General features: G+C 40.4%; 2 protein-coding genes across 3 annotated transcripts in view; one reads left to right on the top strand and one right to left on the bottom strand.

Annotated features, from left to right (window-relative positions):
* The first annotated feature begins 3,450 nt into the window (after nucleotides 1-3,450).
* chst7 (carbohydrate (N-acetylglucosamine 6-O) sulfotransferase 7) lies at nucleotides 3,451-10,693 on the top strand. The gene is made up of 2 exons (XM_051711690.1): nucleotides 3,451-5,228; nucleotides 9,682-10,693. The coding sequence occupies exon 1, from the start codon at nucleotides 3,949-3,951 to the stop codon at nucleotides 5,203-5,205; it is 1,257 nt and encodes a 418-aa protein (XP_051567650.1). The 5' UTR covers nucleotides 3,451-3,948; the 3' UTR covers nucleotides 5,206-5,228; nucleotides 9,682-10,693.
* A 137-nt stretch (nucleotides 10,694-10,830) lies between these two features.
* Nucleotides 10,831-24,131, bottom strand: part of slc9a7 (solute carrier family 9 member 7) — a 52,086-nt gene continuing 38,785 nt past the window's right edge. For both annotated transcript variants that reach the window (XM_051711691.1, XM_051711692.1), the window contains 4 exons: nucleotides 23,698-23,761; nucleotides 22,242-22,324; nucleotides 19,443-19,548; nucleotides 10,831-13,600 (listed from right to left, as the gene is read on the bottom strand). In XM_051711691.1, the coding sequence (XP_051567651.1) occupies nucleotides 13,337-13,600; nucleotides 19,443-19,548; nucleotides 22,242-22,324; nucleotides 23,698-23,761 (517 nt within the window). In that variant the 3' untranslated portion in view covers nucleotides 10,831-13,336. The remainder of the gene's footprint in view (nucleotides 13,601-19,442; nucleotides 19,549-22,241; nucleotides 22,325-23,697; nucleotides 23,762-24,131) is intronic.

Below are 24,131 nucleotides of genomic sequence, written 5' to 3'. Positions count from 1 at the left end.
AGAGTCAGCAGCTTCAAGTTCTTCGGTGTCCACATCACTGAGGAACTCACATGGTCCATCCACACTGAAGTCGTTGTGAAGAAGGCTCATCAGCGCCTCTTCTTCCTGAGACAGCTGAGGAAGTTTGGAATGAACAGCCACATCCTCACACGGTTCTACACCTGCACTGTAGAGAGCATCCTGACTGGCTGCATCTCCGCCTGGTACGGCAATAGCACTGCCCACAACCGCAAAGCACTGCAAAGGGTGGTGCGAACTGCCAGACACATCATCGGAGGTGAGCTTCCCTCCCTCTAGGAAATATATGCAAGGCGGTGTGTGAAAAAAGCTCGGAGGATCATCAGAGACTCCAGCCATCCGAGCCATGGGCTGTTCTCACTGCTACCATCAGGTAGGCGGTATCGCAGCATCAGGACCCGCACCAGCCGACTTCATGATAGCTTCTTCCCCCAAGCAATCAGACTTCTGAACTCTTGATCTCCCACGATCAAATACATCAGCACTGCACTTTATTACCCTTACTCTTATATCTCACACCGGACTGTCATAAATTATATTATTATTATATTATATTCTCTCTTAACAACTGACTATCAACCGACAGCTGAATGTCAATACAGTACAATACTGTACATTCTATATATACTATATATATACTTTTTTATATATTTTTATTTTTTATTTTTATTGAATAATGTGTATCTATATAGTGCGTATTGTATACTGTACAGTGTATGTTATTATTTGTATATTGTTGAGTGTAATTATGTGTATAACAGATGTTTAAATTGTGTTGTGTTAATTTGATGTTATTGTAAATTGGTACTGTCTCATCACTGTCACGACTGCTATGTTGATCGGAACTGCACCCAAGAATTTCACACACCATTGCACTTGTGTATATGGCTGTGTGACAATAAAGTGATTTGATTGATTTGATTTTAACGCCACAGGCAACTCTCACATGTGATCAGTAAACGTCACAGGCAGCTCTCACACATGATCCGTAAACGCCACATGGAGCTCTCACATGCGATCTGTAAACGTCACAGGCAGCTCTCAGATGTGATCCGTAAATGACATTGGCAGCTCTCAAGACACGATCTGTAAACGTCACAGGCAGCTCTCAGACACGATCAGTAAACAGGCAGCTCTCAGACGCGATCAGTAAACAGGCAGCTCTCAGACGCGATCCGTTAACGCCACAGGCGGCTCTCAGATGCGATCCGCTAACGCCACAGTCGGCTCTCAGACGCGATCCGTTAACGCCACAGTCGGCTCTCAGATGCGATCCGTTAACTCCACAGTCGGCTCTCAGACGCGATCCATTAACGCCACAGGCAGCTCTCAGACACAATAAATTAACGCCACAGGCAGCTCTCACATGCGATCTGTAAACGTCACAGGCAGCTCTCACACGTGATCCGTAAATGACATTGGCAGCTCTCAAGACACGATCTATAAATGTCACAGGCAGCTCTCAGACACGATCAGTAAACAGGCAGCTCTCAGACGCGATCAGTAAACAGGCAGCTCTCAGATACGATCCATTAACGCCACAGTCGGCTCTCAGATGTGATCCGTTAACGCCACAGTCGGCTCTCAGACGCGATCCGTTAACGCCACAGGCGGCTCTCAGACGCGATCCGTTAACGCCACAGTCGGCTCTCAGATGTGATCCGTTAACGCCACAGTCGGCTCTCAGACGCGATCCGTTAACGCCACAGGCAGCTCTCAGACACAATAAATTAACGCCACAGGCAGCTCTCACATGCGATCTGTAAACGTCACAGGCAGCTCTCACACGTGATCCGTAAATGACATTGGCAGCTCTCAAGACACGATCTATAAATGTCACAGGCAGCTCTCAGACACGATCAGTAAACAGGCAGCTCTCAGACGCGATCAGTAAACAGGCAGCTCTCAGATACGATCCATTAACGCCACAGTCGGCTCTCAGATGTGATCCGTTAACGCCACAGTCGGCTCTCAGACGCGATCCGTTAACGCCACAGGCGGCTCTCAGACGCGATCCGTTAACGCCACAGTCGGCTCTCAGATGTGATCCGTTAACGCCACAGTCGGCTCTCAGACGCGATCCGTTAACGCCACAGGCGGCTCTCAGACGCGATCCGTTAACGCCACAGTCGGCTCTCAGATGTGATCCGTTAACGCCACAGTCGGCTCTCAGATGTGATCCGTTAACGCCACAGTCGGCTCTCAGACGCGATCCGTTAACGCCACAGGTGGCTCTCAGACGCGATCCGTTAACGCCACAGGCGGCTCTCAGATGCGATCCGCTAACGCCACAGTGAGAGCTGCCTGTGGCATTAACGGATAGTGTCTGAGAGCTGCCTGTGGCATTTACTGATCACATGTGAGAGCTGCCTGTGACGTTAATGGATCGTGTCTGAGAGCTGCCTGTGGCGTTAACAGATCGTGTCTGAGAGCTGCCTGTGGCGATAAGGGATCAGTAAACATCGCGGGCAGCTCTCACACGCGATCAGTAAACATCGCGGGCAGCTCTCACACGCGATCAGTAAACGTCACAGGCTGCTCTCACACGCGATCAGTAAACGTCACAGGCTGCTCTCACACACGATCAGTAAACGTCACAGGCGGCTCTCACACGCGACCGTAAACGTCACAGGCGGCTCTCACACGCGATCAGTAAACGCCACAGGCGGCTCTCACACGCGATCAGTAAACGCCACAGGCGGCTCTCACACGCGATCGTAAACGCCACAGGTGGCTCTCACACGCGATCGTAAACGCCACAGGCGGCTCTCAGACGCGATCCGTTAACGCCACAGGCGGCTCTCAGACGCGATCCGTAAACTCCACAGGCGCCTCTCACACGCGATCAGTAAACGTCACAGGCGGCTCTCACACGCGATCAGTAAACATCACAGGCGGCTCTCACACGCGATCAGTAAACGTCACAGGCTGCTCTCACACGCGATCTGTCAACGCAAAACGCAGCTCTCACCTAGATCTGACGCAAAATCAGGAGCTTACATATTGCGCGTCCTTAAAGTGTGTAGTGACGCAGAGGCAGCTGAACTTTGAATCACACTTAAAATGCACCAGACAGGACGTTGTCAAAAGGATATTAAACCAGATGAAATTACCCGCTGGAGCATTTTAAAATGAATTTTGATTGCTCTTCCTACTTATTGTTTCACATTCAAATTGATGTAACTGGTGAGAGTTTAAGTAGCCGATTTTAGCCTTGTGTGACGGTGGCAGGTCGAGTGATAGCCGAGTGAGAAATGCCTGCGGCGGTGGCAGATCTGCGTGGCAGCTCTCCCTGTCACGGAAAGATTTTACTCCTACTGTTAATGTGGGCGCCGAAACGAAAACGTCCCGCTCACGAGGATGTGTGTACCCGGCATTATTTTGGTTGTCAGTCAGTCGATGCCTGACTGTTTTTTTCCAATTGCGTAATTTATTTTAAGTTCCGCCTGACTTGATAACTTTGCGCAATGGTTGGTGCAGCTACATGAACGACATCTCAACTGTCCAATCGCAGACTGCTTATAACTCCACGTGCTAGCCAATCCCGCAGCAAGAGGCGGGATTTGTCAGAAAACTGGGGTCGTTCACATCGAACACGTCTTGTTTCCGTCTGCGCTGTTTTCAATTGTCTTTCTAAGTAAATATGCACCAGAAGGACGTCACTGCTTCTTGCGCTGGAACGCCACGTTCTCTAGACGCCTTTTCAGGTTAAGAAAACGGGTCTCAAGACACTTGCATTCAGTTCCATTCGCTGCGCTCTGTCTAGTTTTAAGAGGCAAGGACGTTTTGGGCGTGAACAACCCCTGAGTAAAACGATTCCACCCTCGAAACTTTGCTGCTGTAGTAGTCCTCACAGAGAGAGCGGCTCATCATCTGGAGTTGAGCAGATCGCAGCTCGCCGGGATCCGCGTCCCTCACTCCGATGAGACCATGAAGAGAAGGCTTCAAAAGAAATACATCATTTTAATTCTAGGATATTCCGTGGCGCTGCTTTTGGTTCCCTACGTGCTAGACTACCGAAGCAAATCGTCTCACATTAAAGATGGATTTCAACAACAAAAGTGTCCAGATCTGGAGAGCACCATCGCCCTGTGGAGCAGCTCCAGAGACAGGACGAGCAACTCAACGGAGATGGACGACTATGGCAACAGGAGTCACTCCAGAACACATATATACCTGCATGCAACCTGGAGGACAGGCTCTTCCTTTTTGGGGGAATTATTTAATCAGCACCCTGACGTGTTTTATTTATATGAGCCTATGTGGAATATGTGGCAGGCTCTCTATCCAGGAGACGCGGGCAGTTTACAAGGGGCGGTTCGAGATATGATGAACTCGCTGTTCAGATGCGATTTCTCGGTGTTAAAACTCTACGCGGGCTCCGCCAACGTAAGCACCTCGCTTATTTTCGGCTGGAAAACGAACAAGGTCATTTGCTCCGAACCTCTGTGCAAAGCGTATAAAAAGCACGAAATCGGGTTGGTTCAAGGCGAGGTGTGCGGTAAATGCCAGCCCGTGGATCTTAAAGAGTTGGAAAGAGAGTGTAAAAAGTACCCGGTGATGGTCATCAAAGACGTGCGGGTTCTAGATTTGGGTGTTTTGGTTCCCCTCATACGCGATCCCGTGATAAACCTGCAGATCGTACAGTTGTTTCGCGATCCGAGGGCTGTGCATAATTCTCGGCTCAAGTCCAAACTGGCTCTGGTGAAAGAGAGCATCCAGGTGCTGAGGAGCAAGAAACAGACCGATAAATACAAGCGCCTTCTGGTGCCTAGCAACAGGGTGAATCGAGCCGAGAACTACGTCTCGAGCGCAATGGAGTTAATATGCGATAACTGGCTCAGCGACATGCTCCTGGTCTCGAACGCGCCGCCGTGGGTGAGGAGAAACTACTTGCAGGTCAAATATGAAGATCTGGTCCTGAGACCTGTGGGTGAGCTCCAGATACTCTATCGTTTCTCCAACCTCACCCTCTCTCCAGCCTTGGAGAAGTTTGTGGTGAACATGACCCATGGACAGGGCTATTCTTCAGATAAGCCTTTCCTCATATCATCCAGGGACGCGAAAGAGGCCATATTCGCCTGGAGGGAAAGGCTGAATGTGGAGCAGGTGAACCAGGTTGAAGCTTACTGCAGTGAGGTCATGAGACAGCTGGGTTATCAGAAGAGGAACATGGACAAGACATAAATACGTCAAAGCATGAGTGTCTGGTAGGTGGAAGTGCCTAACTGTTTTTTTTAAACAATTGCAACAGGAAGATTTGTCTAAAAAGGTTTGTATCAAAACCTAGTGAGCTGCATGCCTAGACAGTATTTTGGGACGCAGACTTTACATAAGTGTCCATGTTAAAGTGTTTTTACATAAGCACTGAGTAATACCAATCAACTTTATGTACTTCATGTGTAATGATTTTGTGGTGATGATTTTAACTTTAACAAAGGGTACCTTGGTGATACCATGAAGACACTATGGTATTCTTAGAATTACTTTGGAGGACCAGCTAAATGCCATGGTATGTGAATATGGTTATCTTTCAGTAAAAATGGTATATACACCGATCAGCCACAACATTAAAACCACCTGTCTAATATTGTGTAGGGCCCCCTCGTGCCACCAAAACAGCGCCAATAGAATTCTGAGATGCTATTCTTCTCAATACAATTGTACAGAGTGGTTATCTGAGTTACCATAGACTTTGTCAATTCAAACCAGTTGGGGACCTACACAACATTCACCGATCAGCCACAACATTAAAACCACCTGCCTAATATATATATATATATATATATATATATATATATATATATATATATGAACCACCATGAAAATATCATGGCATTCTTTGGAGTACAATGTAAATACCATTGTATGTAAATATGGTTATCCATATAAATTGTGTATATTAATGTTCCACAGTATTACAATGTTTTTGGACATAACCCGTGATACCATGTTACTATTTATTTTAATACCTTACAATACCATATAAATGCCATGGTATGTGAATATGGTTATCATTCAGTACAGTGGTATATATTAAGGTTCCATAGTATTTTACAGTTGCACTTTATTTTACAGTATGTATACTTTTTCAGTATACTTACAGTGTACTTACCCAAGAAAGTACTGAGTAATATTAGGTAACTTCATGTACTTAATATGGGTTAAGATTAGGGTTGGGGCTAGATTTGGGGTTAGTACCTAGTAATTACTGTAGTTGTTGTAATTATATAGTATGTAAATATAGAGCAGTACTGTAAATTAAAGTGCTGCCTATTTTACATTTTTCTTCTTTTTTTGAATATGAACCATGGAAATACCATGTTATGTGAATATGATCATTCAGTACAAAGGTACATTAGACCTTTGGTTTTACCATGTTTTTGTGGACATGGTACCATGGTAATACTATGTTTTGTGGACATTAACCATGATTATTATGGTATTTTTTTTAAAGTATATTGGAGTACCATGTAAATACAGACTGATCTCATGGTGAAATCGGAAACAGTAGGTTGACTATCTAAAATCGGTCTTGGCTTACCGAAATTCACAACACTGCCCCCAGTGGCCAAGTGGTAAGTGTTGTTGGGTGTATGGACACTTGTAAGCTCTATTTTCCTTGTGAGAGGGGTGCCAAAAGCGAATTGTGAAGCAAGTTTTTTTTCATCTGTACAGGCTGTAATCCAGTGAAGAGCAATGCATATTTTATAAACTGTACCCCCTCCCCCCAACCCAACCCAACCCAAATCCCAAACATAAACCTAACCATTAGTGGAGTAAAAATTTAATGTCAGAGGGAGAAATGCAACCTCAGAATCAAGCTTGCCACTGATTATTCGAATGCGATTACTTCCTGGATTCAATGTGGTATCCGAACCCGGGTTCCCCACGCTGTTGACTCAATGCGCTTCCGGTCCCACCACAAGGGAAGGTAAACACGCTTGAGCTGATGCAAAAATGTCTGCTGGGAGATGCCGCTTGTCATTGAGTCGGCTTAATGTGGCCGATCCTATGTACCTGAAACTTTCAGAAACAACGTGCCGACTTCCCGTGTATTAATGTTGGTAAATACTATGATATGTGAATATGGTAATCAACTCAGTACAATGGTATATATTCAGGTTTCATGACCATATTTTTGGATGTGCACCATGATACCATCACCATGTTATAATTTGAAGTACCTTGGAGTACACTATGTGAATATGGTAATCATTCAGTGCAATGGTATGTATTGAAGTTCCATGGTATTACCATCACTGTACCATGGTACTGTCATCATACTTTTTTGTAAAGGAAACTGGCAAACAGCTTTCAGTATTAATATTGTTGTTAAATATATTTACATGTAATACATGTAACAAGGACACTGCAAAGGGTTACTACTAACTATATCAGGTTTAACAGCAATGGTCAAAATAAATGACATCCATTATATGGGGTGCGTTTCCAACAGTTTCTACAGATCACTGTTGAAAGTTATAAAGTTACATTTCTATAGCAGAACTATACATTCATGGTTCCATCAGTTACATGAGTACAGTGCATGTCAGAGACTGATTATGCAACACTGTAACCAGTCTAGTTGTAAAAAGATAAAAAATTGATTATATTGGCAATGTGCTGTTATGCAGCATATCTGAACTCCATGTACATATACAAAGCTGAATTATATGAATGTATAATCCTCATCTTCCCCTTGGGGAGAGGAAACTTGTTTATAAAATGATTGATTTCGTTATAACGGTTGAGTTTGTGTACTCCAAAAATATGTCCACATCATTGCTTTGTACTGTAGGTGTTTTTACATTCATTTTAAATAGTTATCTTATGCTTTTTATGTTTTAAGCATTACACAGTGCTGTTACAATGCACTAGTAGAGTAGATTTAAAAAATAGAATAAAACAGAAGTTACAGCATCGGACAATTTGAATTACATAAAAACACTGGTTATTTAACTAACTGCAGAATCAGCAAACTACAAGCATTATACAGCATTAATGAATCTGAGCCTTTACATTTAACATTTTAAAAGAGAAAAAAAAAAAAAATGAATGAGGTAATTGATCCATTTAGGATCTGATGGCATGGTGCCAATGGGGCTGGTATGACCTAACACAGACCTTTCACACATGGTTGGAGGAGGCTGAAATAGAGACATCTTTGTGTTAGATGGAGGGACCAGGCCTGTCACCAGCTCAATCTATGAGGGCTCTAGAGGGTTTGTGGTGACTTAGACTTGTTGGCACCAGAGTGACGCTGCTGACCAGTACAGTCCTCTAACTGTCTATCAGTGCCAGAAAAGACAACCCTTTATGATCTAACATTTACCTCAAGCTTATTAAAGGATTTAAAGCCTATTTATTTTTATATTGCTTTGACTGAAGAATGTGACTTTTAATTCTGTGAAAATAAGAAAAAAACAAAGTAACCCACAAAACTGTCTAAATATTTAGTGATATGAATATTCACTGGGCTGAACGAATAGGAAATATACACCTCCATTACTCTAGGTGGCGTAGTGCAGCTTTCAGATGGTCGGCCACCTGCTATAATCCTCAGAGAAGAACAACAAAGCCAAACAATACTAAGAATTTGAAAACCTAAAAACTGTTGTCGAATTTTCATCCCCACTTTGGATAAGTCTATAGGAAAGCATTGTTTCAATTTAAAGTCTTGTATGCATTGAATATATTTTCTGATTATGTTTTGGCATAGGTAGGCCCTTAAAATTGCAGTGTATAATTTCTGCACCACTTAAGGCACCAAACGTTGGTTTCAGCTGCCCGATATAGCAATATTGGCTCAAACAATGGTTCAAATTTGTGGCAGGACTACCCGTTTATCAGAAAATTGAAAGACAGTGGGAGTGTTTGTAAAACCTGTTCGGAAACAAGAAATATTTTCGCAATTCTGTTTGGTGCCTCTATCGGCACAATTTACACACTGCACCTTTAAAGGAATGTTCTGAATTCAATACAAGTTGAGCTAAATCAACAGCATTTGTGGCATAATGTTGACTAGCACACAAAAAAATGTACTTGTCCTTTATTTAAAAAAAAAAAAAAGAAAGGCACTTTACAGTGGAAGTGAATGAGGCCAGTCCATAAACATTCAAATATACATGGTTTCAAAAGGATAGCCACAAGCTGTAAACATTATCCGTTACTATGATTTTAGTGTGATAAAATCGATAATTAACATTTTCTGTGTAAAGTTTATCCAGTATTACAACTTTTTGACATGACGACATACACCGGTAAACCCAGTAATCACTGGTAAATCTCTCTAAAATGATGTTAACGTGATAATGTTTAAGTCTTTGTTTATGTGGCAATACTTTTGAAATGGTGTTTTTTTTCTATATATTTATGGACTGGCCCCATTCACTTCCATTGTAAGTGCATTGTAACCACAATTGATGCTTCTTTTTTTATGAGGGACAATTCAAAATGATTTTGTGTTAATCAACATTGTTCCACAAATGCTGCCGATTGAGCTTAACTTTTGAACCCGGAACATTACTTTAAGACTAAAATGTCAGCTTCTGTGTTTTCAGTAAACATTGCAAATTCAACTCAGTCTGGCAGTGAAATCATAACAATAACAAAGCTTAAAATCAAACTGTTTATGTCATTGTGTTTTCTTCTTGGGTTCAGGAGCCTGATGTACAGGAAGTAGACGAGAATAGAGGGAGAGCCTGACATGAATATACAGCCAGCGGTGTTGAAACATTGACAGAGCCGAGGAACGACACCAAACGATCTCTCTCACAGTGCCATCATGGGACGCAGAGTGGACGACACAAGGGTCTGATAGGAGACCTCAAATGATACTGACAAAATTCCTACAAGACAGACACTAACAATAATAGGGTGGAAACATAGATGGAAACAGATCATGGATAACCTACAAAAGGCTCAGTCCCTGCTGTGTCCTAACAGACAGATTTCACCAGCAATAATCCCTGCCCCAATCCCCAGCAGCACCTAATCAGCCACAGGAGACAGACGCTTGTGTCTTTGTGTGCGAGGGCACATGTGCTTTTGCACATTTGCAAGGCCTGAAGAAGGGGCAAAATAAAAGTGCCATTTTGAACTTTCCAGTTCCATTTCTTGGCATACCATTGAGTGTTCTCAGAATGTTGGAAGGATTCCAAGAAAACTAAAACATTTCTAGGTTCCTGTATTCCTCAACAATATGGGAAGAGGATTATCCATCATGAACAATCCAATATCTGTGTCACCACCCATGAAACTAATGCAGACATTATCTGTAGTGTAAAGCACAAAGTGCTATTTGGTGAACTGAAGATCAAGAGAGGTAAAAGAAAAATTGTTTTCCCAAAGGAAGTGCAAACACCTGTATCCTCTTTCCAACAAAACCCCCAACGGAGGTGTGATATTCCCAGTTCCCTCTGGAGATCATCAATTCATTCAATTCATTCTTTTTGTATTAAGGTGGCTTGAGTTTGCCACTGTTAGTCTACACAGACTGATGTGTTCATTTACACACATGCAAACAGGCCAATGAAAAGAATAGGATTACAATTTGAATACTTAAATGGGCAGAACATCTAGTCTATACTTAAAACATAATCCAAAACAGATGTTAAATGGAAGTGCTACTTGTCAGAAATGTTGACAGTATTATAATTTGTCAATGTTATTTTGTCAACTAGTGTTTATTCAATCCGCTGCATCTTTAAAACACTTTTACTGCGATGGAATTAACAAATGAACCCTTAAATGAACAATTATGTTATTTATAAATAAGACTTGTGTAAATAAAGTTTTTAGTAAACACTATTTTCTTATTTAATGACATACAAAAAAAAAAAAAAAAAAAACCATCAAATAGCTTTGCATATTGCTACGGCAGACCACTTTGATACATTAGCTATTTTTATAAATGTACAATTTGTCGAACTACAATGCATACCACAGTCTTTGACAGACTGAGTGCCTCTTATGTAACAGTGATGACAAAAATGAGGATTCTAAGGGAAAAATACAGCATTTTGGTAATTCAATACCTCACAGACAGATTTTTTTTTGGTTATATGGCAGACACTGACATGCAGAATAGCAAGTGAAAAATAATTATGCTACAGAGAAGTTTTACATAGCCTGTATAATATACATACAAATCCACCATTGTATGGTGAGGAAAAAAAAGCTATCAGACATGTGAGAGTCATAAACTTTAAGGGAAGAGTGACTCCATACAGCCCAGGTTAATTCAATCTTTTGCTACAGGTAGTTAAACAGAATAGTTCATGCAAAAACAAAAAATCTATAATCATTTACTCACCCTCATTTTGCTCCAAACCATATCACTTTCTTTTTTACTGTGGAACACAAAAGATGATGATAGGCAGCATGTTAGTCTCAATCACCATTTCCTTTTATTACATCTTTTTGCCATACGATGAAAGTGCTTGGTGATTGAGACGGTCATTCTGCCTAACATTTCCTTCAGTGTTCTTATGGGTTTGGAACAACATGAGGGTGAGTAAATGACAGAAACGTCATTTTTTGGATGAGCCTTCCCTGCGATTGCCACAATTTCAATACATCATGTCATCTGCTAGCAGAAACTCCATATTGCAAACCTCCATTTTCATTCACGCTTGGAAACAAATATTCTGAGGTGTGAAACTTGAGTCTTTTAAAGTTGTCTGATGATGCGTTTCCTCACTAAACAGCCCTGTTAAAAGCGAACGGCAGCCAGAGACGAGCAGACTGAACTACTAATCACAGTTATTTCACAGAGAGAGTGCAAGGTAAGTTTGTGAAGTTGGATATATCAGAATGAAGGATGACTTTTCAAACTTTTACAAGTACAGATAAGAGGCAAAGATAGTCATTAACTTGGGGGGGGGGGGGGAACAAACACTTGTACTTTAGACTTGCATTCATTATTCACAAGATAATTCTTCTCTAGACGCATTGGGAATATAATTCGCATAGAATGGTAGGAGTGCAGGTTGGCAGTAAATGGAATGGAGCCATCCATTTACTGTAATGACTGAGAAACGGCCCAATGCTTTGTCAATCTCATGCAATGGATTCCAGTTTCCACAATTGCATAGTCATCGGCTGCCGTTCAGTGGCAACTCATACATAATGCAAAGATCCGCCTTCATGAACATTATATATATTGTGTGGGGACGTGAAGGGAACACCACAAACATTTGATGCAGACATGGGGTTTGACAATTACAAAATTCCACATCACTTCTTGTGGATGCGAAGGTAAGCTAATAGAATAAGTAACACTCCTTCCAAATGCAATACATGCATGTAAGGACAGCAGCTCAACTGCTGCTAAAGTGCATGGGTCATACACTCAGGTTGTATCCCGCAGTAAATAAAACTCACATAGCTGTCTAGACCTACAGATTCACATTTACAACGACTGGCCAGGAGCCAATAACTCCAATTTGATGTCAGGAGCGTAGCTGCTCTTCAACCTGACCCGTCAACGAAAGCGGCGTTCGCACAGCTGAAATGTTGCAGGAGAAATGTTTAACTGAAACTCACTAGTTTGGAGTTTTACACGGTTTTAGTACGCATTCATGTCGAACAATGTTGTTTTTGTGTTTGTGGACTTTCATGTCTGGCCTAGTGTGTTACAAACACCATCAGCCATTCACTCATTTGCCTGATGGGAAAGATGATCATTTAAATGCAAATGATTGAGCAAGGTCTGATGTAGTACTGGCAGGCCGGTTCAGTATTTATACATCTGAAGAGTGACTTTCCCTAAAAAAAAAAAAACAGCTTTGTGAGTGTGTTTGTCAGTCATATTTCCAGCTTCTTCCATGTTTTCAATGCTGAAGCAGCATTGCCAACATAAAGAATGACCCGTTCGGTACTTTGACCGTTCAGTTTCAATCCATTTACCATAAATCAATATCAATAATCAATATTTGACAGCACTTAGGCCATTTAATGCCCAAAGCTGTTCAATATTCAGTCTGAACAGGAGAGCTGTATTTTCCTGTAGGTCACATTACATCACAGTCAATGCTTACAAGTCTCAAGTCCTTCTGTCGGGAGATCAGACTGCCCTGGCATCTCAAATGTCACCGAGAAAACAGATAAGAAAGAAAAACTCTTCATCCAAGAGCTTGAACCCCTCCTTCTCTCCATCTTCTTTCATTCACATTTTATGACCCCGGCATGAGATCTTTGGAGGGGTCCAGGGTGGTCAGATGGGGTTATGTGCAAGAAGAGTGGAGGTATGGAGCACAAGGAGGTGTGGTTTAAAATTTGAGGTCTTTAATGAGTCGTGTGTGAAGGGGCGGAGTCAAGCATGGTCCTCGATGGGGAAAACAAGACGCGTGCCACGGCTCAAGAGCTCATGTTCCCGTGTGTCCAGTTCTCTCTCCAGAGCGTCCTCCGACGTGCTGTCTCTCCATTTGCCGTTAATGCCCCAGTTTCCTGCCGATCCCTCAGGGCCGGAGGAAGACGAGGCACCGTTGGCCGTGATGGCCGTGTCGCCATACGTGAGCGTCAGGTCACCTTCGTTCAGGATGAGGTCGGAGTCATTGTCTCGCAGCGGCTCGTGGTTCTGCAGAGCATAGTGACAAGTTGGACATGAAGGGAGGAGGGTGGGATGCTTGGATCACACACACACACACACACACACACACTCGCACACACACACACGCACACACTGTTCAGTCTCAACACAAAGGTTTATGAGGGACACTGTGGAGTCACAAGAAGACAAGGTAAAAAGTGAAGCTACACTTAGATGTTCTTACACAAGAGAAAAGGCATTCACACCCACAATTACCTGAGCATAATAAGTAACATCTGTAAAACAACAAATTCAAAACTCTCAGTTCACATATGAAGCATATGTAACAAGCATGTTGCAACACAACATAAGCCTCTCACAGTTTAAATGAATAGTTGACCCAAATAAATAAATAAATAAATAAATAAATAGTCATTTACTGACTCATTTATGTCATTCCGAACCCATTTGCTATTCATTTTTAGTGGAACAAAAATAACTTTTTGAAGAATCTTTAAAGGGGCGATAACACTAGACTTGATCATGCACAATTATTTCAGACACAGCAATGGACAGGATATTTTATCACGCAGGAGGACTTCTAAATAAACCACAAATAGCTAATAAAATCACATTCAAAATGTTGAATTATACTATCTACTCACTTTCCTGCAACATTAAAAACATGCAGCTTTAAAACATGAATTCTTTGTACTGAGCCAAGAGGTCAGTGTGTGACATTTCGTTCTTCTATAGAACGCAACAGTCTGGTTCCGAAGTAAAAATCCCATTACATTTTTTAATTGACTAATTGATTTTCAATAACTTCATTTCATCACTCACATTTAAAGACAGACCTACCCTGAGCTCCGAGGTTGTTCATCAATGGTATAAGCTTCCGTTTGCGTTATTTCAACTTTATTGTAGCATGTTTGATAGCGGAATTCCTGGTCAACAACTACATTATCCATGGTACAGCAGAGAACGGTTCACCAATCAGAGAACTGTGGCCAACAAAGCCCGCAAACAAATTTGCGTAGGAGTGACCACCTACTCCCATGACGCACTGCGAGTGAAGAAATCAAGTCAGTCTCCCTTTATCCTTAAACTACTCATCTAATTCTACATATTGTAATATTTTGCAATAAACAAAATATAGGTGTTTTTATACTTGTAATCAACAACCTAAAATCAAGTTCAAAATATTCCCATTGTTTTTTTTTTATTCAAACACATAATTCGCAATGCATCATGGGATTGTAGTTTGTATCCTTGTGAATGACAGCAAGTACACAGCCTTGAACCGTCATCTTTTTGTCTGATTTTCTAATAATTTTTTGCCTCAAAACAAAGTTTGTGATGATGTGATTCACCTTGGAGCTGGTTGGTTTGGTTCATGGTTTTATGAAGGATTTTATGAAAAGACTACGGGGGAAAAAAAAAAGAATGGGAAAAATACTTCTGGAACCCAGAGCTGAAAAAGTGGGCGGGGCACTGTTGTGCTCTATTGGTCACACATCTTCTCGTCATCTGGATTAGTCACCAAACTTGAACTTGTCCATAGTTGTTTTGTTTTTTCCAGGCGTTTCAGGTCTCCCGCAGTATGTAAAATAAATAAATAAATTTAAACAGGCTTGCGCACAACACTTGCAAACAGTGATGAAGCCATCAGAACTGCGTTAAAAGGCATTTAATGGTAATGGGTAAAAATGTACTTGTACCGACTGGTTTTACTTAAACTGTTTATGTCCTTTCCCCAATAAAGGAAAACCGTTTAAGGCATTCACGCAACATTTTTGAATCTGGACGCAGATGTGGGCTAGACACGAGCTTTGGCGGACGCGAGTGTGATGGTGAGCCTGTGATCGGTCTCCCATCACGGGATTTTAGTGGTGTTCCAAGATCTTCTTTATAATTTTACTCATCTTTTCAGTATTTATTTGGGGTTGGCGGTTTTTTAATTCCTTCCTTTAGAGAGTGGACTTTACCATTAGGGTAGCACGCACCTAAAGTGGAAGCATCCATTTTAACTGTTTTAGGAAATCATAACTGTTTTAATGTGCAAATATTATGTTTTAATCAGTCCAACTATCGTATTGATTTTCATTTAACTCTCATTTAAATTAAAATTGTAACTTTGGGGAGGTGAGGGTTAAATTTATTAAAATGGTATGTTCCAATTAGTAAAGGCAGGAAAATTGTTCAACATTAAAACCAACTGCCTAATATTGTGTAGGTCTCCCTTGTGCCGCAAAAACTGTGGCAACCCGTATCTGAATAGCATTCTGAGATGCTATTCTTCTCACCACAATTGTACAGAACGGTTATCCGAGTTACCGTTGACTTTGTCAGTTCAAACCAGTCTGGCCATTTCCATCCACAGAACTGCCGCTCACAATCATCCATGCAATTATCTAATCAGCCAATCGTGTGGCAGCAATAACGTGCATAAAATCATGCATCTATGGGTCAGGAGCTTCAGTTAATGTTCACATCAACCATCAGAATGGGGAAAAAATGTGATCTCAGTGATTTGGACTGTGGCATGATTGTTGGAGCCATATGGGTTGGTTTTATTTTGCTCTTAAATACTATTTTTATTTGCATTTTGCTCCTCTACGAAATAAAACAATTATTGGAACACCTTTCCTGTTTCCTGGTGTTTCTCTCCTTGCAACTGCCTTGGTCCCTATCAGAGTCAATAACAGAGAACTTAACTTTTGGTCTCTCAGACAAAACTATCATAAGGCTTTAGAAGTTATTTGGACTACTTTTATGGTGCTTCTTTTTGTCCTTTTTAGAGCTTGACAGACATGGTGACTATGAACTGTTGTTGTATAGGAAGAGATGTGCAAAGATTCCTCAAAGTTATTCTTTTCACAGGAAAAAAATAGAATGCAGATTTGGAACATCATGAGGGTGAGTAAAAAAAAAAAAACAGAATTTTCATCTTTAGGTGAACTATTACTTTTAAGGTTTGGCATTCACAGATCGCTGGGTGTAGTGGTATTGCATACTGTATAGTCACTGGATGCAGTTGGAATAAATGGGGTGGTTGTCAGTGAAGCAAAATTACACCAGACCGCAGCAGGGATTACACTGAGTGCCAACAGATCAAACAAACTAAACTGTTACATAACTGTGAGTTTCACATATAGCTGCTGTTAAATCCTTTGAGAAGGATCTAAATAATGCCTGTTCCATGTTAATGGCAGAGGGGTGTGATTTTGTCTGTGAAGTAAAAAACTGGACTGGGGCTTAAAGGAAATTCCGGGTTCAATTCAATCTCAGCTCAATTGACACCATTGTGGCATAAAAGCACTTACATTAATTCATCTGTTAAAATGTGTGTATTATTTGAGCTGTAAAGTCATTTAAACAGTTGTTTTTAATAGACTTTTTGGGGTTTACAGCATTATATCATCATAGCAACAGTTAAAAAATTGGATACGACTTTACACAGAAAACGTTTGTTAGCGATTTTATTAAACTAATGTTAACATGCATATTGTTTACGTCTTGTGGCTACTTGTGAAACAGTGAATGCTTACGGATTTGCCCCATTACCTTCCATTGTAAGTGCATCATTGTAACCAAGATTTTCCCTTTTATTTTAGTTTAAGAAAAGGAGGGACAACATTTCTTGTAATCAATCCTATGCCACAAACGCTTTCAATTAAACTTGAACTGAACTGGAATATTTCTTTAAGACAAAAGTAATTTTATGAGTACATAGTACTCAGAAAGTCTCTTATCTCATCTTACATGGCTTTCTAGAACACTTGATTCAGATTGGTCCATCATGGCATTCTGCAGACATATTTTTGTATAATCCTCACTAAACTGTATAACTGATAGTTGTCCCAGTCAACCATTTATTTTGTGATAATAACCTCTTACTTATCCTCCATACACTACCCATTATAAACCAGAGAACTTCTGCATTTCAATAAGTTATATAATTTTAGTTATACAGGAACAGAAACTCATACTTTTATGTTCATCACAACAGACTTTTTGACAGGAAATTTCAGTGATAAATTGCTGATTCACATTTCTTACTAAATTTAAAAAAAAAAAAAAAAAAAAAGACTTAACTTGTGGAACTGAAAAACAAAGAACAAACAGCAAAATTAAAAACAACAAAAGAAGCAAATTAAAATAATTTAATAAGCTACCAACTAATAAACAGATCAAAGAGGTGAATATGGAAACAAAACTTGTTTTTAACCTAGTCGAGACTTGTGGTGGAACAACGAATTGATAAAGACTTGTCTCTTGCATTTTCACTTGAATAAAAGATATACATAGCAGCTTCTAGGAGGGCTAGAGAGAGAAACAATCAAGAGGGGGAGAGGGGAGATATATATATATATATATATATATATATATATAGACACACACACACACACACACACACACACTGACCCAGTTCAAGAGGATGAACATGACACTAACATCATGACTCATGTCCTGAGGTAATAATCTTTATTATTGGTCTGAAAACAGATAACGAATGCTCTCCTGGTATTCACATGGTTTTGCTGCAGTTATGAGAGGAATAACAGTGTTAGGTGGGAGGGAAGTGGGTGATCAAGCAGCCCTGCAGGACATTTAGCTCATTGTGACCCAACAACAAACTGAAGGACTGTATAAGGAATTTGTGAGCTCAGCCAAGCAGGCCCAGCTACTTTATGCATTATGATGAATAGGGGAATTTGCCGGATTGAATGGGGCACTGACTGCTGTGAATTGCGGTGTTCTCCATGCTTGAGATGTTGAAACGGAATGCCTCTCGGGCTCAGGAACATCAGAGTGCCATTAATGAAAGGACCTTTTGAGACCGGGCACATACTGAGTGAGTCTTCCTTTGCTCTGTGTCCAGTCTAAAAGCCCCAGTGCTTCTGTGCGTCTGCCTTTCTCTCTTCCCCTTTTCAAACAGGGCTTTACCGAGCCACCATAACATTAGAAAGCAAGCTATGAAAACCAAAGCGTGCTGCTGAGGAACTCAGAAAGGGCTACTACCTACAAAGACTGGAAGCAAAGTGCAGATAGACCGATACATCAGCCAGGCTGAAGTGTTTTGAGATGATCAGCATTGGTCAATACATTTGCCTGGTTGGCCAATTAAAGCAATAGATATAATACTGTCATGCACACAAAAATGAAAATTCTGATATCATTTACTCACCCTCATGTCATTACAAACCATTGTGACTGAATCTGACACAAAAGGATTTGTTCATGAATTGGAGATTGATACTTTTCTCATGAAGGTGGCAAGCAAGCTTGTGCAGATTGACGGTCAATAACAACTTTAATTTTGCTGTTTTTTTTACCAAATTTATTGTGTGACTTCAGAAGACTTGGAATATAGCACAAAGTCAGATGCACCATTATATTATACTTAATATGGTGCTTCTGCATCCTTTAAGCTTAAAAGCCCCAGTTCCCATTCATTGTAATTTTATGGAAAAAAAGACCAGTATATTTGCCAAAATTTCACCTTGTGTGTTCAACGGAAATCTTGAGAATGAGTAAATGGCAATAAAATTTTCACATTTGGGTGAAGCTATTCCTCTAATAGAAGTGTTTGCAACCTTATGTTAGTTCCTAAAATCTGCCGATAGCCTTGACAATGGGTAATGCACATTGCCCATTTTCATTTTTTTTATACTGAATTTAATTGTAAGCACTATGTAAAATGTATTTCAACTATTTTGTGTGCATATTATTTTCCAATTCCACCATAAAAATTAATGGTCAACCACTAAAATAAAGACAGAAATCTGACAGAAAGGGGGAAGGTGATTATTACTATACAAAGCTGAACTTTGATTTGTACTTAAATAGATTTATTGACAATGAGTGTATTAATGTGTGCTCTTACCTCATAGGCCTGGGGGCTGGTCAAACAACGAGCCAGCGGACCACAGCAGGCCGGCAGGGTGGAAGTAAGAGGAGGGCCGCTGTGTGTCAGGATAGGTTTCAGGTAACTGTGCTCAGGTTAAGGAGAAAAGAGAGGGTTTCTACTAATAATGATGTAATTAGCTCAAGTGTCAATGCCAGACAGTAACCGATATGAACCAGGAACTTACACATCTGTATTGTCATATGAAAATTCTTAATTTCATATAGTATTTAGTTAAAGGGATAGTTCACCCAAAAATGAAAATTCTCTCATCATTTACTCACCCTCATGCCATCCCAGGTGTGTAAGACTTTCTTCTGCAGAATACAAATTATGATTTTTAGAAGAATATTTCAGCTCTGTAGGTCCATACCATGCAAGTGAATGGGTACCAAAATGGTTTGCTCCAAAAAGCACATAAAAGGTAGAATAAAAGTAATCCATACCTTCAGAAGTGATATGATAGGTGGGGGTGAGAAACAGATCAGTCAACAGATCAAGAAATATTTTGCTAGAAATTCTTCTCCCTGCCCAGTAGGGGGCGATATGCATGAAGAATGTGAATCACCAAAAACACAAGAAGAATGTGAAAGTAAAAGTGGAGATTGACTGAGCAGGGAGGAGAATTTGTAGTAAAAAAAAAAAAAAAAAAGTAACTGGAATATGTATCGGTTTCTCACCAACATCCATCATATTGCTTCTGAAGTCATTGATTTAACCACTGGAGTCATATGGACTACTTTTATGCTGACTAATGTGATTTTTGAAGCTTTAAAATTTTGGCATCCATTCACTTGCATTGTATGGACCAAAAGAGCTGAGAAATTCTTCTCAAAATCTTCATTTGTGTTCTGCTGAAGAAAGAAAGTCATACACTGTGATGGCATGAGGGTGAGTAAATGATGACAATTTTCATTTTTGGGTGAACTGTTCCTTTAAGGTTTTTTAAATCAGACAGGAATCTTCTGACACAAATCCTTGACATCAACACAAATGCACAAGACTAAGTCCTCCATACACTGGCAGCTTACGAAGGTAATCACGCTAACTAATGATAGGCTATATTATACCTGGGCACAAAGAATTTAGCATTTTTCCACAGTATTCTAATGTCATACACAAAGTTCTAGATGTAGCTTTACTGGGTGAACAAACCCTTTAAAGCTTTACGGCTCATACCAGCCGTAATCATTATTGACTGCATGACCTGTTGCAACAAATGTTCAACCATGAACTATGCAAAACAAACCAATGCAAATGATTCACAAATAGCATTGCTTAAAGTGCCATTTTCCTAATTTACCATGGCAGCAAATGTGTTGGCGAGAACAGATATGTTTGAGTCTCAGCCTCATGAACACGGAGTAAACAAATCATTAAACCCTTAAAACACTTCACACAGAGTCCAGCACACACATCCAAGACAGCGAGTGCACATTTGGCAGCAATAGTAAAAAATGTCTTCGAAGGGGATAAAAATGAAGAAATCGTGATAAAGTGTTCAAGACTTGAACCCAAGAACACCATGTGATGGATTTGGAAGGGAGGACCAGAGAGCAGGATGCCCCCTACGGAGTAAGAGAGAGGTTCCCATGTATGCATTCTGAAAAAAAAAAAAAAAAAAAAATATTCCCTGTAGGATGTCTAACAGCATGGTCTGGTACCCAAAGGGAATGAACAACAGGCTGCTTGCCAATCCAATAGCACTGGCCTTTTGCAAAGCACACAAACACACCCCAAACATGATGCCCAAAGGGGTAGTGAAAAGGAACTGAATACCTGTTTTGACAACAAGGTAACACAACCCACTTGAACACACAGAAACACACACATCAAGCCGAGACCCTAATAAACGTCTGACACAAGCTTCGAGGAACTTTGAGTCACAACACGTGGGGATGGTAGCCACAGCTGTGCAGGAAGTGGATCCAGAAGAGCGTGACAATGTATGTTTGTGGTACTTTCACCTTTAAGCATTATTTCCAGTAACCGCATGCTAAATAAAGCCCTTATCTATGCTATTCTGTTCCTTCCACCACTCTAGACAGGCAGACTGAAAAGGTACGTTTTCAACAGTAAACTACTCGAGACAAAATAATTGCAGTTGAGGAGCCCTACTGAGAGCTCAAGAATTATATTTTGCTTCTTGAAAGCTCTGTTTAAATGGACTGCAGTCATTTAATTTGACATTCCATATAAAGAACAAACATAAATGACATTTCCACAGGCTTGTATTGCAGTTCAAACTGAGCTGGGAAAAGTAGGTTTTTTTGGAATGGGCATTTACTTACCATCATGTCAAACCAGTATCACTTTATTTTTTCTGCCTTGCATCTCCTTTTGTGATCCGCAAAAGACAGTAAATCATACAGGTTTGGAACCACATGATGGTGAGTAAATGATTTTCTTTTGTGGGTGAACTATTCCTTTAATGTCTCAGAGGAACTCCATCACTGATCAAAACAGCTACTGAATGAAAGATTGGAATTATTCATCACTTCCTCAATCTCGCCCCGCATTTTTATTCATCCAGATCCCCTTCAGTGAGTCTTGTCAATATGCGTTTCTTTCTTTGTTCATTTCCAATGGTGCGGGAGCAGATGTCATGCTTTTTGCTAGTTATTTGCATGGTCCCAAAGTAAGGTCAATGGCTAGCTCACAGAAGAATAGACTGCAGAAGTGACATGAGTGGACAGTGAGAAGTAATGCTTGCCCGTGCTTGAGTTCTTAATGACAAAGCCACTGTGTGTTGTTTTGAATGGCATCCTGAAAGGATACTTGTGGTCAAAAGTGTACCAGAGTCTGAAAAGCCAGGCACTCTCCTGCTTGGTCTTGCTCTGGCCCTCTGATTGGCACCCATCCTGAAGAGAGAAAAAGGACAAAGAGTGAATATGAATGTAGGTTTCATATTATGGATGGAGCAGGCATTGTAATGGGAGATATGGTACCAAATTACTCAACCTGTGACCCTAAACTATTAATTAAAAACACAAAATATCCATATTCATCCATTGACCCTCATGTCGTGAAAAAGTCTCACTCTGTAGTCCAGATGCTCAGTACGTGTATTCTAACTTCTCATGAGTGCAGCTTCTAACATTTCATTTAAAGAGATTACAGATTAATGCTATCACATGCAAGCTCACAGAGACACTATACTGCAACCAATCAAAGCTGGATACATTACTTTTAATACTGCAGTGATGGCCACTGTTCCCAGGATACTTATCACACACAGAAAAATGTGTGTTTGTGTGTGATAAATACAGAGAGAAAACCGAAAAACAAAAACACACTTAATAAAAAAAAAGAGAAACTATGTGTTTGTGAGCTTAGCCACCTACATTTTATAATCCATGTGGGTGTGTGCTTGTGTGATCTTATTTCTGTCATTGTGCTTCTGTGGAAATAATCAGGACTAACTAACCAGGATGAAGAGACATGTCATTAGTTTCCAAGGCATCCACTCCTAATTAGCTTTGCTTCTCTAATTTAAGTAACAATTTGTGATTATATATATATATATATATATATATATATATATATAAAAAAGCACCTCGTCACTCCGCATCACTGCATGACTACACATTCCTTCAAAGAGACACCGCCAGGTTTCAAATACATCATTGGCAGAAGTGCTGACATGATGTAATTTCTTACAGCTAAGAGGTGTCAAGAGTTGTTTGTGTAAAGACAAGCAACTGCTTTCGAAGGCCTTCAGCAGTCTTTTATGTTCAGAGGCATTGCTCTGAAAATGTCAGTTGAATATGAAGGCCAACACTTTTTTTTTTTAAGAGATTTAACACTACAAATGTACTTATGGTTTTGGCAGCTATATGTAAGGTCTTAAGAGGGTGTGTGTGGCAGTGTAACAGTATGAATTCTTAAACTATAATTCAATGTAAGTCTTTGGATTTTTTGGACCGTTTTATTGTCCGGCAGGCAAAAATCATTAGTCAGATCACTTAGAAAAGTAATAGCACACCTTTCCTCACCAAGCCACATGATTTGAGGTATCATTAATGTCCAAGGCACAAATAGTGCGAAATTTAATACTTGGGGCAAGGTGTTTGTTCAAGCTATGCCACAGGAAGCCTCACAAAATTCATGTATTTGGACTATTTTCTACTGACTGTTTTGTTTCTACAGACTGTTGTTTGCTGTGATGTCTGTTCTACCACTAACACTTCTAAAAGTTTCAGTGGTAGGAAGACAGAATCATATTGAGACTTACTCCCTGAAGCACCTGGAAGCTGTCTCCACATGGCTGAAGATCCTGATCAGAGTCCACTCCAACTCTGAAAGACATAAAAACTGTATGTCAGGCTCTGGAAAGGATATGTTTGTTTGTTTTTTTGCATACATGACCTCAAAAAAGCACTGTGACCTTTTACCAAAGCCCTAAATTACCAGCAGCATGATGAAAAGATAAGTGCAACATTGACTTAAATGGAGAGATCTAGATCATTTTCTCAATTCACAGATCATGCTGATTGCAACGTTTAAAGTTTCCTGCACTGCTATTTTATGCAGTTAATGAGGAAATGCATTTTAGGTGTGTTGTTTTGAGTTTGCAGTCAGAACTGAATGTGATGAGATACAAATCAATAGCGCCGTCTTTGTAGGCTGTAATCCAGTTTATGAGCGAATAACTCTTCTGAGGTGGTT

Source organism: Myxocyprinus asiaticus, chromosome 12, assembly GCF_019703515.2.
Source record: "Myxocyprinus asiaticus isolate MX2 ecotype Aquarium Trade chromosome 12, UBuf_Myxa_2, whole genome shotgun sequence".
NCBI lineage: Eukaryota > Metazoa > Chordata > Actinopteri > Cypriniformes > Catostomidae > Myxocyprinus > Myxocyprinus asiaticus.
Note: the sequence above shows the minus strand (reverse complement) of the source record. Positions and strands in the feature narration are given on the sequence as shown.

Coding starts and splice junctions, on each gene's coding strand:
- chst7 (XM_051711690.1), top strand. CDS start 3,949: ATGAAGAGAAGGCTTCAAAAGAAATACATCATTTTAATTCTAGGATAT.